This window comes from Rhinatrema bivittatum, chromosome 6 (assembly GCF_901001135.1).
Source record: "Rhinatrema bivittatum chromosome 6, aRhiBiv1.1, whole genome shotgun sequence".
NCBI lineage: Eukaryota > Metazoa > Chordata > Amphibia > Gymnophiona > Rhinatrematidae > Rhinatrema > Rhinatrema bivittatum.
The window spans coordinates 348,200,308-348,218,213 of record NC_042620.1 but is presented as its reverse complement, the minus strand read 5'-3'; the positions used below and the strand labels follow the sequence as shown (position 1 = coordinate 348,218,213).

General features: G+C 45.6%; 1 protein-coding gene across 5 annotated transcripts in view; it reads left to right on the top strand.

The window, feature by feature from the left end:
• LOC115094582 (transmembrane 9 superfamily member 2-like) overlaps positions 1–17,906 on the top strand; it is a 467,181-nt gene that overhangs the window by 388,959 nt on the left and 60,316 nt on the right. For 3 of the 5 annotated variants that reach the window (XM_029607790.1, XM_029607786.1, XM_029607785.1), the window contains 2 exons: positions 339–450; positions 7,579–7,750. The exons of 1 other annotated variant lie outside the window; for it this stretch is intronic. In XM_029607790.1, the coding sequence (XP_029463650.1) occupies positions 339–450; positions 7,579–7,750 (284 nt within the window). The remainder of the gene's footprint in view (positions 1–338; positions 451–7,578; positions 7,751–17,906) is intronic. One more of the 5 variants, XM_029607788.1, reaches the window with a different exon arrangement.

Sequence of the window (17,906 nt, the reverse complement as noted above, 5' to 3'; positions counted from 1 at the left end):
TCCAACTGCTAGCACGAGCACACTATACCCACTTGTTCTGAGTCCATCTGTCTACACTAAGGAAAACGAGATTATCAGGTAAGTAATCTCAACATTCTCTTTTCTTCTCGTCAGAAGTAATAGAAGTAGATAAATTATGCTAAGGTCTTGATGTTCTCAGCTTTTTTTCCCCCCAAATACACCAGAATGTAAATCAGATCTTTGTTTTGTTTAAAGCCATCAGGAATGCAAATTTATTCACTAACCCCTTATTTACTTTTTCAATTGTCTGTTTAGATTTTATGTACCAGCATCCTTTTCAAACAGTTTTGAAACGTATGTTTTTGTTTTTATTTTAGGTCTCACCAGATGTACTATATGTTTGGCTTCCTATTCTTAGTATTTATAATTCTTCTTATTACTTGCTCAGAAGCCACTGTCTTGCTATGCTATTTTCATCTGTGTGCAGAGGTAACTGTTATAATTATAATTTTCAGTGACATGTAATGTACATGAGAGCATGAGATTTGTCGTATTGGGTCAGATAAAGGTACATCAAGCCCAGCATTCTGTTTCCAACAGTGGCCAATCCAGATCACAAGTACCTGGCAGGATCTTAAAAGGTTATTAGATTCTATGCTGCTTATCCCTAAGTCTCCAAGTTCAACTTAATAGGTTATGGACTTTTCTTCCATGAACTTGTCCAAACCTTTTTTTAAACCCAGCTATACAACTTGTATCACATCCTCCAGCAACAAATTTGAGTTTAATGATGCTTTAAGTAAAAAAAAGAAAAAAAATGTTTTCTACTATTTGTCTTAAATGTATTACCTGGAAACTTCATTGTGTGCCCTAGTTTTTGTACATTTTGAAAAAGTAAACCAATTTGCGTTTACCATTTCACTCCACTGCTCTCATTCTTTTATAGACCTCTATTGTATCTCCTCTCAGCCTTCTCTGCTCTAAGCTGAAGATTTAGCTTTTTCTCATAGGGAAATTGTTCCATCCCCTTTAACATTTTGGTTGCCCTTCTCTGTACCTTTTCTAATTCTGCTATATCTTTCTTGAGATGTGGTGACCAGAATTCTCACATTACTCAAGGTATAGTTTCAATGTGGAGCGATACAGGCATTATAATACCCTCTGTTTTATTCTCCATTCCTTTCCTATTAATTCCTAGCTTTCTTGGCTGCCGCTACACACTGAGCAGATAATTTCAACATAATTCATGATGATGCCTAGATCATTTTCTTGAGTGGAACCTTGCATTGTGTAACTATAATTTGGGGTGCCCTTCCCTACGTGCATCACTTTGCACTTGTCCACATTAAATGTCATCTGCCATTTGGATGCCCAGTCTCGCAAATACTTCCTACAAATGGTCACAGTCCTCTTGTGATTTAACAATTTTGAATACTTTTTTTGTCATGAGCAAATTTGAACACCTCACTCATTGCTCCCTTCTCTAGGTCATTTATAAATATGTTAAAAAGCATTGGTCCCAGTACAGATCCCTGAGGCATTTCACTATTCGTCTTTTATTCTTTAAGAAAACTAACCATTTAGCTCTACTCTGTTTTCTATCTTTTAAGCAGTTTTCAATTCCCATAGAGCATTGTCCCCTATCCCATGACTCTTTAATTTCCTCAAGAGTCTCGCATGTGTACTTTGTAAAATGCTCTTTGAAAAACTAGATACACTATATCAACTGTCTCACATTTATCTACATGTTTATTCATGACTTCAAAAAAAAAAAGCAGCTTGGTGAGTTAAGATCTAACTTGGCTAAATCCATTTTGATTTTGTCTCATTAAACTAAGACTATCCCTATATATTTAGTAATTTTATTCTTCATAATAGTTTGAACCATTTTTGTTGGTTACATCAGGCTCACTAGCCTATAGTTTTCTGGATCATCCCTGAAACCCTTTTAAAAAACTGGTGTTACATTGGCCACCCTCCAGTCTTCAGGTTCCATAGCTGTTTTAATAGTTTACAGATTACTAATAGTAGGTCTGCAATTTCATTTTTCAGTTTTTTTTCAGCATACTGGGATGTATATCATCTAATCCAGTTGATCTGCTACTCTTTAGTTTGTCAATTTGCCCATATACATTTTCTAGGTTCACTGAGATTGTTTCAGTTCCTCTGAATAATCACTTTCAAAAATCATTTCTGGCATGGGGTATGTGCCTTACATCTTCTTTGGTAAATACCAAAGCAAAGAAATCATTTAATCTCTTTGCTATGTCCTTGTCTTCCCTTAGTGCCCCTTTTACCCCTCAAATCTTTTAATGATCCAGCTGACTTACTCACAGGTTTTTTGTTTCGAAGGTACCTGAAAACGTTTTTATTTTATTTCCAAATCTTTTCACATCGCACATGCAGGTACCAGACCTGATCAGAGCAGTGTACAAGCACATTACAATAAAAACATAAAATTAACAACTAAAACAAAATAAAACTACTTTAACATTGCCTGAAGAGCAAAATAATATCGCTCCCATCCTTATAACGATAAACCAAAATTCTAAGGGACAACCATGCGTTCTTTTTTTAAATGTCTTTGCTTCCATGGCAGACTTCTTAAAATTCTGCCTTTGCCTTTTTTATCAGTGCTTTGTTTCTAACTTGCCAATGCTTATGCTGTTTTATGTTTTCTTCATTTGGATCCATTTTCATTTTTTTAAAAGCTTTTGGCTAGAATAGCCTCTTTCTCCTCATCTTTTAACTATATTGGCAGCCATTTGATCTTCCTTCCATCTTTTTATAATACGTAGAATACATTTGAACTGGGTTTCCAAGATGGTATTTTTAAACAATGTCCATGCCTGTTGTAAAATCTTAACCTTTGAAGTTGCTTCTTTCAGGTTTTTCCTAACCATTTTTCTCATTTTCTTATAGTCTTCCTTTTGAAAGTTAAATGCTATTGCAGTAGATTTTCCTTTCTGTCCTCCCTACAGTTATCGAATTATATTTGTTCATGTTATGCACTAATGCTTTGTGGCTCCAACACAGTTACCTCTTGCACCAAATCATGTATGCCATGAAGGATTAGATCTAAAATAGTTCCCTCTCTTTCTGTCCGTGTACCAGTCATTTATTTCATCTATAAAATTTACCTCCTTAGCATGCCCTGATATGTCATTTATCAGGTCAATATTTTTTTTTTTTTTTTTTATTTATTTATTATTTTATATACCAACATTCATCTCAATTGAGATATCACACCGGTTTACATTCAGGTACTGTAGGTATTTTTCTATCCCCAGAGGGCTTACAATCTAAGTTTTTTTGTACCTGAGGCAATGTAGGGTAAAGTGACTTGCCCAAGGTCACAAGGAGCGATAGCAGGACTTGAACCTTGGTCTCCTGGTCCATAGTCCAGTGCTCTAACCACTAGGCTATTCCTCCTCCTCCCAGGGTAATTTAAATCACCCGTTATTTATTAACTTATTTGAACATTTTATATACTGTCATTCCATATCAAGATCACAACGGTTTCCAAAGTAACATTTATAAAATTAAAAAATTAAAATTAAAACCTATAAAATAAAAATAAAACAATACAAAAGAAAATAAAACAATAAAAGTATTGTACATGAGCTAATATATGTCAATACAATAGATTGTCACATTTAATCCTCCTTGCTTCCAATCCGAAAATAGCTCTCATCATTAATTTTTTTTATTCATAATTCAGTAAGGTCTCTTACTCTCTTACTTTTAAACAAGGTTATATGCATTTTTAAACAATGTTTTTAGCTCACCTTTAAATCGCTTTATATCTGTTATTGTACGCAACATCTCAGGTAGTGAGTTCCATAGGTTGGGACCAGCTATGGGAAACACACGATTTCTTACTTGTGTCAAGTAGGCACTCCGTGAAGTTGGAACTGCCAAAAAACCTTAATTTTAAGATCTTAATACTCATTCTGGAGAATATAGATGTAACGCTACATCAATCAAACCAGTATCATTTAAGTGAATAATTTTTAATATTAAAGATAATACTTTATAATAAATTCTAAATTGCACTGGTAACCAGTGCAGTGAAATAAGATAAGGTGTAATGTGATCAAATTTTTTAGGGTCTTAATAAAAGTCTAGCCTGAAGCGTTTTGTAATAATTGTAATGATTTTAATGTACATGCAGGAAGACCAAGTAGTAAAGAATTACAATAGTCTAAGTTTGAGAAAATGAGTCTGCAATACAGTATGAAAATCCTCAAAGGTCAATAAAGGTTTCAATCGATGTAATAAATGCAGTTTAGCATAGCCTATATTAATTAATTTATTAACATGTTTTTTCATAGTAAGATTTTCATCTAATTGTATACCTAAATTACATATTTGATCTGATAGAGTAATATTAGAGATGCCCAAATTAAGAACCGATGGCTTAACCATTGAAAGATTTCTGTTTAAACAAACAATTCCAGTCTTACTAGAGTTTAATGTAAGTTTAAGATGTGACAGAACTTGCTGAATAGCCTTTATATGAATTGATATGAACAAAACCGTATGTTCAAGTGATTTAGTAAATGGAATGTAAAACTGTATGTCAGCAAACAGAAAGAAGGAGATCCCTAAACCTGCCAATAATTTGCCCAAAGGAAGCATATATCTATTAAAGTAGCCAAAAGGGATGGACCTTGGGGCACACCCTGCAAATCTGAAAAATATCAGATAAATGACTACTGTGTTGCTAATTTTGTTAGCTTCCCTAATTTTGTTAGCATTTGATCATCTGTTCATTCATTCTGATCAGGTGAGTGGTAGTACAACCCCATTACTATTCTTTTTATTTATTTAGTGCCTGATTATTTGCATCGTTAAAAAAGTAAATTAGAGCAATGTACAATAAAAAGTCACATTCCCGTTCTCACAAGGAATTTCTATCCATAAAGATTTTACGATGTATTTTGCTTCCTGCAGAACTGTCATCCTGTTTGACTATGCCCTCTTGAACATATAGTACCACCCATCCATCAATATGATCCATCCTATCATTGTGATATAATTTGTAGCCTGGTATCACTGACCTGTTGGTTAGCCTCAATTATATCTACCTCTTCATTCAGTGCTACACATTTCAAAGTATGTATTTTATTTGTATTAACAACCTGCATATTAGTTGACAGGGGTAATTTGGAATCTTTCTGCTCTGTCTGCTCTTTACATAAAGGTACTTGGGCTACTTTGGCATTTATTGCAACCTCTCTATCGGTATGCCCTAACTTCCCTGTTTTGTTAGTATCCTTCAAAGATACATCATTCCGAACCATATGTTTCTGAGCGACTATCTGCTTTCCCCCATCATTTAGTTTAAAAACTGCTCTATCTCCTTTTTAAAGGTTAGTGCCGATAACCTGGTTCCACTCTGGTTAAGGTGGAGCCCATCCAGTCGTAATAGGCTCCCCCTTCACCAGAGTGTTCCCTAGTTCTTAACAGTTCTGAAATTTTCTTTCCTGCACCATTGTCTCAACCATGTATCGAGACTCTGGAGCTTAGCCTGCCTCTGGAATCCTGCATGTGGAATGGAGAACATTTCTGAGAATGCAGTCCTGTAGGAAAGTATAATCATTACACAGCTGGAATGCATAATATATTATTGTGGACAACAAAACATGGCAGCAACAGGCACAAATGTATACAGCAGCTGGGACTTGTAAGGAGAGGATAATTTGCAGGGATGTAGTGCTTGGCGTCTGGGAATTGGAGAATGCCTGGTTACGGTTTTCACCATCTTGTAGTTTCAGAGTTATTCTTTTTGGCTAGCCAGGATTATTACATTAAGCTATAAGGATGTGTGAAAAAGCAATACTTAACTGTTTCCTGAAAGCATGATGTGTGAAACTACAGGCTGTTGGGCTATAACTCATGGTTCTGGGAGTCTATTCCTTTCCAAAATTCAAGGAGCTTTATTAGAATTGAACCACACTGGCTTACAGAAGGTTAAAGGGAAATTAGCATTAATCACATATTATTATTATAAGTGTTTCTATTTTAAACAAGTCATGTGTGATTGTGAAAATGTGTGTATGTTTATCTAATAACAATCAGGCCGATACAGTACAGTGCGCTCCGACGGAGCGCACTGTTAGCCTGCTATTGGACGCGCGTTTTCCCTTACGCCTTATTCAGTAAGGGGCGGATTTTAAAAGCCCTGCGCGCGTGCGCGCCTAAAGCCCTGGGACGCGCGCAAGTCCCGGGGCTTTCGAAAAGGGGCGGGAGGGAGCGTGTCCGGGGGCGTTCTCGAAACGATGTGGCGTTTCGGGGGCGTGCCGCGGCGTTTCGGGGGCGGGCCCGGGGGCGTGGTGCCGGCCCGGGGGCGTGGTCGAGGCCTCCGGACCAGCCCCTGGGACCGGAGGATGGAGCGGGGCTGCCGGCCGACGCTCGCAAAGTTACGCCTGCTGAAAGCAGGCGTAACTTTGCCAACAAAGGTGGGGGGGGGGGGGGGGGTGGTTTAGATAGGGCCGGGGGGGGGTGGGTTAGGTAGGGGAAGGGAGGGGAAAGTGGGGGGAGGGCGAAGGAACAGGCAGCGCGCGCTGGGCTCGGCGCGCGCAGGTTGCACAAATGTGCACCCCCTTGCGCGCACCGACCCCGGATTTTATAAGATACGCGCGTATCTAATAAAATCCAGCGTACTTTTGTTCACGCCTGGTGCGCGAACAAAAGTACGCGATCGCGCAAGTATTTAAAACGCGTGTTTTCCTCCCTTAGGGGAGGAAAACACGCGTTTTACCTAATAGGGCCACCAACATGCAAATGCATGTTGATGGCCCTATTAGGTATGCGCGCGAGATTCAGAAACTAAGATGTACAGCCAAGGTCAGCGCTAATTTCTTCCGGCACCGGGAAAACTGCTTTTCTGTGCTCCCTCCGACTTAATATCATAGGGATATTAAGTCGGAGGTCCCGAAGAGTAAAAAAATTTTTAAAAAATTGAATTCGGCCCGCGGCTGTCGGGCCGAAAACTGGATGCTCAATTTTGCCGGCGTCCGGTTTCCGAGCCCGTGTCTGTCAGCGGGCTCGAGAACCAACACCAGCAAAATTGAGCATCTGCTGTCAAACCCGCTGACAGCCGCCGCTCCTGTCAAAAAGGAGGCGCTAGGGACGCGCTAGTGTCCCTAGCGCCTCCTTTTGCCCGGATCTACCGCTGGGCCTAATTTAAATACTGCATCACGCGCACCGGGAGAGCAGGCCTTCGCCCGCTCTCCCGCAGACTTTACTGTATCGGCTCGAATGTTTATTAAATTGCTTGTCTTTAACATGGCATGGCAGATGTCATCATGACTACAAATTGCAAAATTATAAAATTAATAAACCACTGAAGGTCCTATCGCCAAAAACAACTTTTTAGTAGAGACAGAATGTGAAAAACTCCCCAAACCTAGGATCTCAGAATTCATTTTTCCAACGTTCAAAGCAGTGTTTTATGCCCAATTGCTAGTTGGGAACATAGGATTTCTGATTCAGTGTATTGACAGTGATCCCTTAGATTTTATAAGCATGACCACATTTGTAATGCTAGGATTATTGATATACAATAATTTTGTTTTCAATCTGTAATAGAATGTACTGTGTATCTTTCAGGATTATCATTGGTGGTGGAGATCATTCCTAACCAGCAGTTTTACAGCAGTATATTTGTTCATCTATGCAGTTCACTATTTCTTTTCTAAGCTCCTGATCACAGGAACTGCTAGCACCATCTTGTACTTTGGTTACACTATGATCATGGTCTTAATTTTTTTCCTGTTCACTGGTAAGTAAAATTGCATTATGGTTTGCATAATTTTTTTAAATTTTCTACATAGCTACTTTTTGCAGGATGAACTTGCACAAATTAGATATTTTTTAAGGCAAGAGGTGGCAAATATTTTGTTTTCTAAAATCATACTTGTAAAAATAGCTAGTATGATTTATAAAAGAAAACTAATGCTTTTAATTTGTTTCCTTTCTTCTTGTTTCCCCACATGCCTTTACCCCCATAACATTTCCCTATTAAAGTTACCCAGGTGATGGCCTCTTGTAGGATCAGGACTGGAAGAAAAATCTGCTCCAAGACTGAATCTTTCTGTACCTTTTTGAGATAGTGTGGTTGTCCATTCAGAAGCAGTTGCCCCAACTCTGGACCTGAGCAGATATCTGACATATAATGCACCTGAGCCCTGCCAAATTCAACAGACAGACATAATTGTCTTGAGCCTTGGTACACTGCACTATCACTGAGCGGCAGGCTTATTATGAGGGCAGTAATCAAAGCCATTTCCATGAGTAAAACAGCATTTTACCTGTGTAAATTGGGAGTTTGGGTAATAATCAATCTAAATGCAGGTAAAAGCATGCACATTATTCTGAGGCTTTCTCTGGAGCAGAGTTTGGTTGGAGGAAGAAAGAATGCACTTAGTTTTGTATAATCAAAATTATATGCATTGTTTGCAATGGGAAAAATTAGCTCCAGAGAAAGTGGGCACAAATCTCTGCAGGTAAGTTTTTTTTTTTGTTGGGCAGTAATAAAAGAAAACTACTCCCATAGTTTTGCTATTATTGCAGCAAATCTTGCCCAATACCCCAAATACCCATTCAGAATTCCTTTTTTGCATTAGAAACTGACAATACTGTGGACATGGAAACTGAAGTGGTATCAAAACTAAAAAGTCATTCAATGTACTCCTAAATCCCAAAATACTACCAAACATCAAAACAGATGACTCCTGCTGAAGACCTTTGTTATCAGAGGTACTAACTTGGGAACTTATTTTGAGGGACACACAATAGTTAAATGCCTTCCAGCATCCTCAACTGGCAGTAAAATGAACCAGACTGTCAGTGCAATCAAAGAAGAAATTGAGGACTACAAAATTGATGATGTCCATCTGGGTACAAATAACCTTCCCCTAGATTCATCAAAATGCGATAAAGCTTGGATAACGCCAGCACTAAGAAAAAGGGCGTGTTTATGGAAATTTTATAATTATTGCACCACGCGATAACATACTGCTTCACATCGGTAGTATCATGTGATATGGTAAACTTTTCGCACCCTGCAATAATTCCTATTTTGCATCTTGCACTGAAAGAGAGATGTGGTGCCTATCTACAAGGTTCTCATAGTAGTCAAGTACTTATATCTCTTTAGAATGGGCATCTAATAGCTCGAGGTAAGGTGTTGATGGTGGTTTAGGGTTTAGAAGCCAGATTTCTATGCAGAGTGAGAAGTACAAACAGTACAGTACACCTCAGTGAAGATTTGACATTTCAAATGAGGAAAGTCTCACAAAGATGACATTTCTATTATGTTCTCTCACCCTAGCTTGATGGATTCTCTACAGGGTACCATCAAGCTAGGCCGAGATAACATAGTACAAAATTTCATCTTTGTGAGACTTTCCTCATTCGAAATGTCAAATCTTCACTGAGGTGTACTGTACTGTTCCAATGTCTCACTCTGCATGACAAACTGGCCCCTAAATCACCATCAACACCTCACCTTGAGCTATTAGATGCCCCTCCTATAGGCATATAAATAGTTGCACATTGTGAGGGCCTCCCCAGAGGTGCTCTTTCTACTCCACCCCACTCCACTTCACCCCTCTCAAGCCCAGAAATAGCCAAAATGCAATTCTAAAAATTTATCGTGAATTGCGTTACAGCCGTTTTGGGCATTTCGCACAGCTTAATGCCAGGAAAAAAGATGTGGTTATTATTGCCCCTCATTTTCATAAATCTGGCCCAGATTCCTCCCTAATCCCGCCCCTTCCCAAAATTTGCATTTGCGCTGTTTGCTAGGGATATTGCATGCATTCTCACAGGACAAGCAGGATGGTAGTCCTCACATATGGGTGAAATCACAGGATGGAGCCCAATCACGGAACACTTTTGTCAAAGTTTCTAGAACTTTGACTGGTACCTACTGGGCATGCCCAGGATGGCACTAACCCTGCTGAGCCGCCGCCGAAGAAAGCCCGTCCAGAAAAGGCACCGTCCCTATCTGGGTCTGGATCACCGAGGCAACTTTCACCTGGACAGGTGATAGGAGCCGCGATTCCACCTCCAACGATTCCACCTCCAACGCCTCCGCCTCCTCCTCCGGCATCGGGGCTCCACGCTCCGGGTTTCCGAGAGGTATTGGATCAGATGATTCAAGAGGCCATCGGCAGAGCGATGCAAGGCTTCAAGATTCCTATGCTGCCAGTGCCGATTCCTGAACCGGCTACTGATCCAATTCCTGTAGCGCTGGCACCGCTACTGTCAAGGATGGAAGCACTGCTCACCGCATTTCCTCCAATGGATCCGGGGGCAACGATTGGCCCGGTGCCCTCCTCCCCAATTCCTCTCATCGACAGAAGGAGAAACACAGTTATACTTTCCTCCATCGGGAGTCCTGCCGATGCCTCAGCCATCGATGTCACCGATAGCGTCTTTGCTACCATCGGTGCCCTCGGTGCCTCCATCGCTGCCCTCGGTGACTGCCTCGATGCCTTCGGTGCCTCAACCAGGACCTTCAGAGGAGTACCAACATTCCGTCCCTCTAAGGATCCATGGGGTGCTGGTGATGAACCCTATGATTCATGGACCGATGACTCATCCCAGGAATGACTTACCATCACCACCAGACTCCAGGTTTCCAAAAAACCCAATTGGATCACCATTCAGTGATTGTTGAGTCAGCCCAAGCCTCACTCTTCTTTCCCTCCAGGGAAGGAGCAAAAGTTCCTGGATGCCATAGGTCGGCGTGTCTTTCAGGGGTCAATGCTTCTATCCCGCATTGCCTCTTACCAACTCTATATGACCCAGTACAACAGGGTCCTCTTTAAGCAAATAGAGGACTTTGCTGAGTCCCTACCTCAGCAGTCTCAAGAGCAATTACATGCCCTGGCTCAAAAAGGATTAGAAGCGGGCAAACATGAAATAAGATCAGCATATGACATTTTTGACACCGCTTCCAGGGTATCAGCAACAGCTATTTCTGCAAGGAGGTGGGCCTGGCTAAAGTCTTCGGACCTATGACCTGAGGTCCAGGTCAGGCTATCTGACTTGCCTTGCACTGGTGACAATCTTTTTGGTGAACAGATACAACAAGAAGTGGCACAACTCAAAGATCACCATGAGACTCTTCGCCAACTCTCCTTGTTGCCTTCTGAATATCCTGCTAAGCAAACATTCAGAAAGGATCCCAAAAAGTCTTTCTACCGCCAAAGGAAATCTTATCCTCCACCGTCCAAAGGTCGCTCTACTAAGCCTTATCAGAAAGGCCAGTCCAGGCAACCTCGCAGGCAAAAAACACAGACAACCCCTCAGCCAGGTCCAGCATCTGGTTTTTGACTCTTTCCTAGTGAGCAGCATTCAGCCTCCACTACTGCATGACCCAGTGGGAGGTCGATTGTGCCACTTCAGCAACATCTGGCACACAATCACCTCAGACCAGTGGGTTCTGGCCATAATCACTCAAGGTTATCATCTCAACTTTCTTGCCATTTTGCCGGACTCCCCACCTCGGCTGACGTGGGGAACATCCGATCACTCACCACTCCTAGATCAGGAAGTCTCCTTCCTCCGATCCAGAGCAATCGAACCAGTGCCCTACTCCCAATAGGGCCTCGGCCTCTATTCTCGGTACTTTCTAATCCCAAAAAAATTAGGTGGCGTTCACCCAATACTAGACCTTTGTGCCTTAAACAAGTACCTACAAAAAGAAAAGTTCAAGATGGTAACCTTGGGTTCCCTCCTTCCCCTTCTGCAAAAGGAAGACTGGCTCTGCTCTCTAGACCTCCAGGACGCTTACACACACATCCCAATAACTGTCTCATCGCAAATTTCTGCGATTCCTGGTAGGCCCAAAGCATTATCAATACCGAGTGCTATCATTCAGCCTGGCATCTGCACCACCAGTCTTCACCAAGTGCCTCGTAGTAGAGGCAGCATTCCTCAGGACTCAAGGTGGTACATATCCAGCATAGCTCTCTGCTTCAACGGCAGGGGAGGAAGTCTGATACTTCGTGCAAATCCAGCATAGCTCTCTGCTTCAACGGCAGGGGGAATGAAGAAAAGTGGATCTATATACAGACAACAACCAACAGGGACTGAGTCGCATAGTCTGGGTAGACAAATGGGCATGGGTGTAGCTTGCTTATTGCGGCGGTTACTACCCCTAACTAATTAAGCTATATATTACACTTAGATGCAGCTCCAACACTGCTCCTTGCATTAATGATGGGGGTGGAAGGGAAATAGAACCAAAGGGTTACTAAGAGCCAAGAGTAACAGATAAGTATGAAAAAAAAAAAAGTGCGAAGCTTGCTGGGCAGACTGGATGGGCCGTTTGGTGGTCTTCTGCCGTCATTTCTATGTTTCTATGTTCTATATATGTGTCCATGTCTACCCCTACCTCAACAATTGGCTGATCAGGGCTCCCACACAGCAAGCTGCTCTGACGTCCCTACATCTCACCTTGCATACCCTGATCTCTCTAGGGTTTCTCATCAATTACCCAAAGTCCAACTTAATCCCATCACAAACCTTGTCGTTCATAGGAGCAGACTTGGACACCTTCAAAGCAAAAGCATTTCTTCCTCGAATGAGCTCTCACTCTCACTTCTCTCGCCCATCAACTGCAGTCTCGAAAACGTTCGTCTGCACGTCACTTCCTAGTTTTGCTAGGACACATGGCGTCCTCAGTACATGTCACTCCAATGACTCGTCTTGCCATGAGTCATGCAGTGGACTCTAAGGTCACAGTGAATTCAGTCCCAATCACTGTCAGCCGTTGTCCACATCACCAACCTACTTTGCCTATCTCTGGCTTGATGGAAAAATCAGTCCAATCTTCTCCAAGGCCTTCCTTTCCAGGCTCCAGATCCTCAAATAACCCTTTCCTAGCGTGTAGCAGATGGACTCAGAACAAGTGGGTATAGTGTGCTCGTGCTAGCAGTTGGAGACGGATCTGACGTCAGCACGGGTACATATACCCTCACAGGAAGTGAAGCAACTTAGTAATTTCCGTCTCCAAAGCAGTTTGGAGCACCTGCACGCTCGCTGAGCGTGTTTGCCAATACTACTTTCTACTTTCTAAATTTCTAAGAAGATACCAGAAGACGAGCCCCGCACTCCTGCGGTGATACCCTCGGGTCCCTCCCCCAGTTGAGTTTCCCAAGGTGATTTCCGCGATCCCTCGGAGGTCTACGCCTCGGTCCGGTGGCCGAACCGCGGCAGGGATCTAGCCTCCGAGCGAGAAGGGCTCGGGCGTGGCTGAGAGGCACCTCGGTCCCGGCGAGGACTTAGCCCCGAGCGAGACGAGTTCAGCGGCTTAGAGGCAGCGGGTGCACTTCCTCGAGCGTGGCGGTGAAGGTATTTCCCCTCTCCCACCGCAGCCGGAGACCGCCCGGGTTACAGCCGGGAAGCGCAGAAGATTAGGTAAGGCGTACATCTCTTACTTTTGGTCTCCGAGGTACGAGGATCGGCGGCGTTGCCTGCAAGCGGCACGCCGTGGAGGTCGCCATTTTGTCTGCCTTGTTCAGGTATTGAGCGCGCACGGATAGGCGCACACGGATAGGCACCTGTTGATAGGCGCACAACGCAGCATATAGATTACTAAGCGTACATTATTGAGTTAGCGGCGTCTATTGTTAAGCGCATATTCTTCAGCGTACATTATTGAGCGCCTCTTATAGGGCACATGTTATTGAGCGCATATTGCTGAGCGCATATTATTGGGCGTATATTGCTGAGCGCATATTATTGGGCGCATATTGCTGAACGCATATTATTGGGCGCATATTGCTGAGTGCATATTATTGGCAGCATATTGCATAAGCGCCGGCGCACTGCATTCGCAAGACGCGATGGAACACTTAAACGCCCCGGCGTCTCCAGAGGTGGCACCTCCTGATTCCGGCGTAAAAGCTCTTGGCTTGTGCTCAGCATGCCATCTTAGAGCCACTCAGAGCGAGGAGGCAGACTCCCTTTGTGCCCAATGTGAGAAGGCCGTGGGAGCCTCAGGCCAGGACCGGTCTCAACCGAGGTTTACCGACAGTTCCTCAGGGGCCACCCCGGATCTAGCGGGCCGTCTCGAACAGCCAGGAATCCCGGGGGACCTGGTACCCCGACGGCTAGAGACCGCTTCCATTTCCTGGGTGGACTTATTTAAGGGGATCCACGCCTTTGTACAGATGCAGTCGGCTTCCTGTCCAGGCCCTGCTGCCCCGGCTGACCCTGCCCCTGGACCCTCTCGTCCTTACCACGGGCACCTGCCTCCGGGCAGTCCGGCTCACGGGGATCCTGATGTCTCGGAGGACGAGTCCAGACTCCCCGAGGAGGGGGAACTTCCCTCGGGGATAGAGCCATATCGAACTATGAGGCGGTTCTTTCTCAAGAAAGATCTCTCTGACCTGGTTTCTCAGTGCCTGACGGAGTTGGCTATTCCTGGCCCCAGCACCATGGGGGAATCCAATCAGAACCCCCTGCTGGAGGGTCTTCGTCCGACGGCCTGCCATTTCCCCTTCCTGCAAGCGGCACAACAGCTGATCGATTTGGAGTGGAATGCGCCGGAGGCCTCATTCAAAGGGGGTCAGGCCCTGTCTGGCATGTACCCCCTGGACCCAGCAATCAAGGATATGCTGGCATGCCCTAAGGTGGACGCCATAGTTAGCGCTGTGGTCAAGCGCACTGCCATTCCAGTGGAGGGGGGGGCGGCCCTCAAGGAGGCTCATGACCGACGCCTGGATGCCATCCTGAAACAAACCTTTGAGGTGGCAGCTATGTCTCTGCGGATTGCGACTTGCTGCACAGTGGTGACGCATTCCTGTTTGTCACAGGCCAGGAACAATGCCCCGGCAGCGGACATGGAGTCAGCTCTCTAGTTCCTCACGGATGCCGCCTCCGACCTAGTCCGTACGACAGCCAAGGGGGTATCATCCTCAGTAGCAGCCAGGAGGCAGCTCTGGATACGGAATTGGTCAGCCGATGCTCCTTCTAAGACACGCCTCACCAGAATGCCGTTCAAGGGTTCTCTTCTGTTCGGCAGCAACCTAGACAAACTGGCCAGCACATGGGGCGCCTCTCCAGTACCCCGACTGCCGGAAGACAGGTCAAAGAGGAGCCAGCGCACCTTTCCGAGGCCCTCCAGAGGTAGAAGCTCCCAACGCTTCACTCCCTATAGGAATCGCTACCAGGCACCTCGTCCTCAGGCCAGGAACCAGTCCTTTCGGACCAAGCAGCACAAGAGGGGAGCCGGCTCGGGTTCAGGTCCCGGTCGCACCTCACAATGAGAATCAACTGATCCATCCAGGGGACGAAGCCATAGGGGGCAGGTTAACCCTCTTCTACCCAAGATGGGTCGAGATTACGTCGGACCAGTGGGTCCTAGCCATCATCCGAGAGGGGTATTATCTGGACTTCCATCACATCCCTCCGGACAGGTTTGTGGAATCTCCGTGTCCAATCCACAAGAAAGCGGCATTGGAAGCTACCCTGGCGAGGCTCATGTCCTTGAAAGCCATAATCCCAGTACCTGCATGGGAAATGGATTCTGGGCACTATTCCATTTATTTCATGGTACCCAAGAAAGAGGGCACTTTCCGACCCGTCTTGGACCTCAAGTCAGTCAACCGATACTTAAAGGTCCCGAGGTTTCGCATGGAATCTCTGCGCTCAGTCAAGACCGCAGTACAGCCAGGGGAATTCCTCACGGCCTTAGACTTGTCGGAAGCCTACCTGCATATCCCGATCCATCGGGATCATCAGTGCTACCTACGCTTCAAGGTTCTGGGACGGCACTTCTAATTCCGGGCTTTGCCCTTCGGGTTAGCCACGGCGCCGCGGACCTTCACCAAGGTGATCGTAGTGGTAGCAGCGGCGCTCAGACGGGAAGGAATCCTTGTCCATCCCTACTTAGATGATTGGCTGATCAGGGCGAAATCACGAGAGGAGAGCCATCGGGCAACCAACAGAGTGATCTCCCTTCTGGAAAGCCTGGGGATGGGTAGTCAACCTAAACAAGAGTTGCCTACAGCCTTCCCAATCACTGGAATACCTGGGAGTCCGGTTCGACACCCAGGCAGACAAAGTCAGCCTAACCACCAAGAGAAGGTTAAAGCTCCAGACTCGTCTACGTTCCTTGATGGGAGCCAGCCGGCCCATAGCTTGGGATTACCTGCAGGTTCTCGGTCTCATAGCATCCACCCTGGAAGTGGTACCATGGACGCGGGCCCATATGAGACCACTGCAACGCTCCCTCCTCTCTCGATGGAGCCCACGCTTCCGGAATTACTCCGTGCATCTACCTCTACCCGCCAGAGTGCGGACCCAGCTACGGTGGTGGTTACAGTCCGACCACACGAGCAGGGGGTCGAAGATGTCCTCCCCCACGTGGACCCTGCTCACCACAGATGCCAGCCTGAGTGGATGGGGAGCACACTGCGAAGAGCTCACCACCCAAGGGCGGTGGTACAGAGAAGAGTCGGGATGGAACATCAACCACCTAGAGGTACGGGCAGTCCGGTTAGCCTGCCTGCGATTTGCTCACAGACTGCGGAACAGGGCAGTCAGAGTGATGTCCGACAATGCCACCATGGTGGCATACATCAACCGACAGGGCGGAGCCAGAAGCCAACAGGTGTCCCTAGAGATAGCCCCGCTGATGGCTTGGGCAGAGGCGAATCTCCAGGACATCTCCGCCATCCACATTGCCGGAAGGGACAGCACCACGGCAGACTTCTTCAGCAGGGAAAGCCTAAATCCGGGAGAATGGCAGCTGTCCCCCACAGCCTTCCAGATGATTGTGGATCAGTGGGGGACTCCGGACATGGACCTACTAGCGGACAGGTCCAATGCTCAAGTACCCAGATACTTCAGCCGCAAGCAAGATCCGTTCTCTCACGGAATTGACGCCCTGGTTCAGCCATGGCCTCCAGGGACCCTGCTATACGCCTTTCCTCCATGGCCCCTGCTGGGCGCCCTTATACACAAGATTCAGAGGCACAGCGGCGTAGTTCTTCTAGTGGCACCAGACTGGCCAAGAAGACCCTGGTACGCGGACATGAGAAGACTACTGACAGGGGAGCCCCTTCCCCTGCCTCCTCTCAGGGACCTGCTACGTCAAGGTCCCATCCTCCACGAGGATCCGGCTCGATTCTCTCTTACGGTCTGGCCATTGAGAGGGCTAGACTGAAGAAAAGAGGTTACTCTGAGCCGGTGATAGATACACTCCTCCGAGCCCGCAAGTTTTCCACATCCCTCACCTACATAAGGATCTGGAGAGTATTTGAAGCCTGGTGGGACACTCATGGCACCAATCCACATGCGACCACAATCCCTATTGTTCTGGATTTCCTGCAAGATGGGCTTCAGAAGGGTCTCTCCCTAAGCTCCATCAAGGTTCAGGTGGCGGCGCTGTCTTGCTACGGTCCCAGGAGGGATGGCAAGACCATTGCCACGCACCCAGATGTTTCCCGCTTCCTGAAAGGAGTCAAGCATATTCGTCCGCCACTGAAGTGGCCAATGCCCCTGTGGAACCTCAACATAGTTTTGGATTTCCTCGCGGGATCCACCTTCAGACCCCTCCGGGGCCTGTCTCTCTGTTCTCTAACTTTGAAGATGGTGTTCTTGCTGGCTGTGTGTTCAGCACGCCGCATCTCGGAGCTACAAGCGCTGTCCTGCTGTGATCCCTTTCTCAGAATCACTCCTGAGGCGATCCATTTTCGCACGGTTCCCTCCTTCTTACCCAAAGTAGTCTCACAGTTTCACCTCAACCAAACCATATCCTTGCCTACCACGGAAGGTTTGCAGAAATTGGAAGAAGGGCGCTTGCTCCGCCATCTCAACATCGGCAGATTGCTGTCTAGATACCTGGAAATGACAGAAACAATACGTAAGACGGACCATCTGTTCGTCCTTCACAGCGGGAAGAAGCAAGGGGAGGC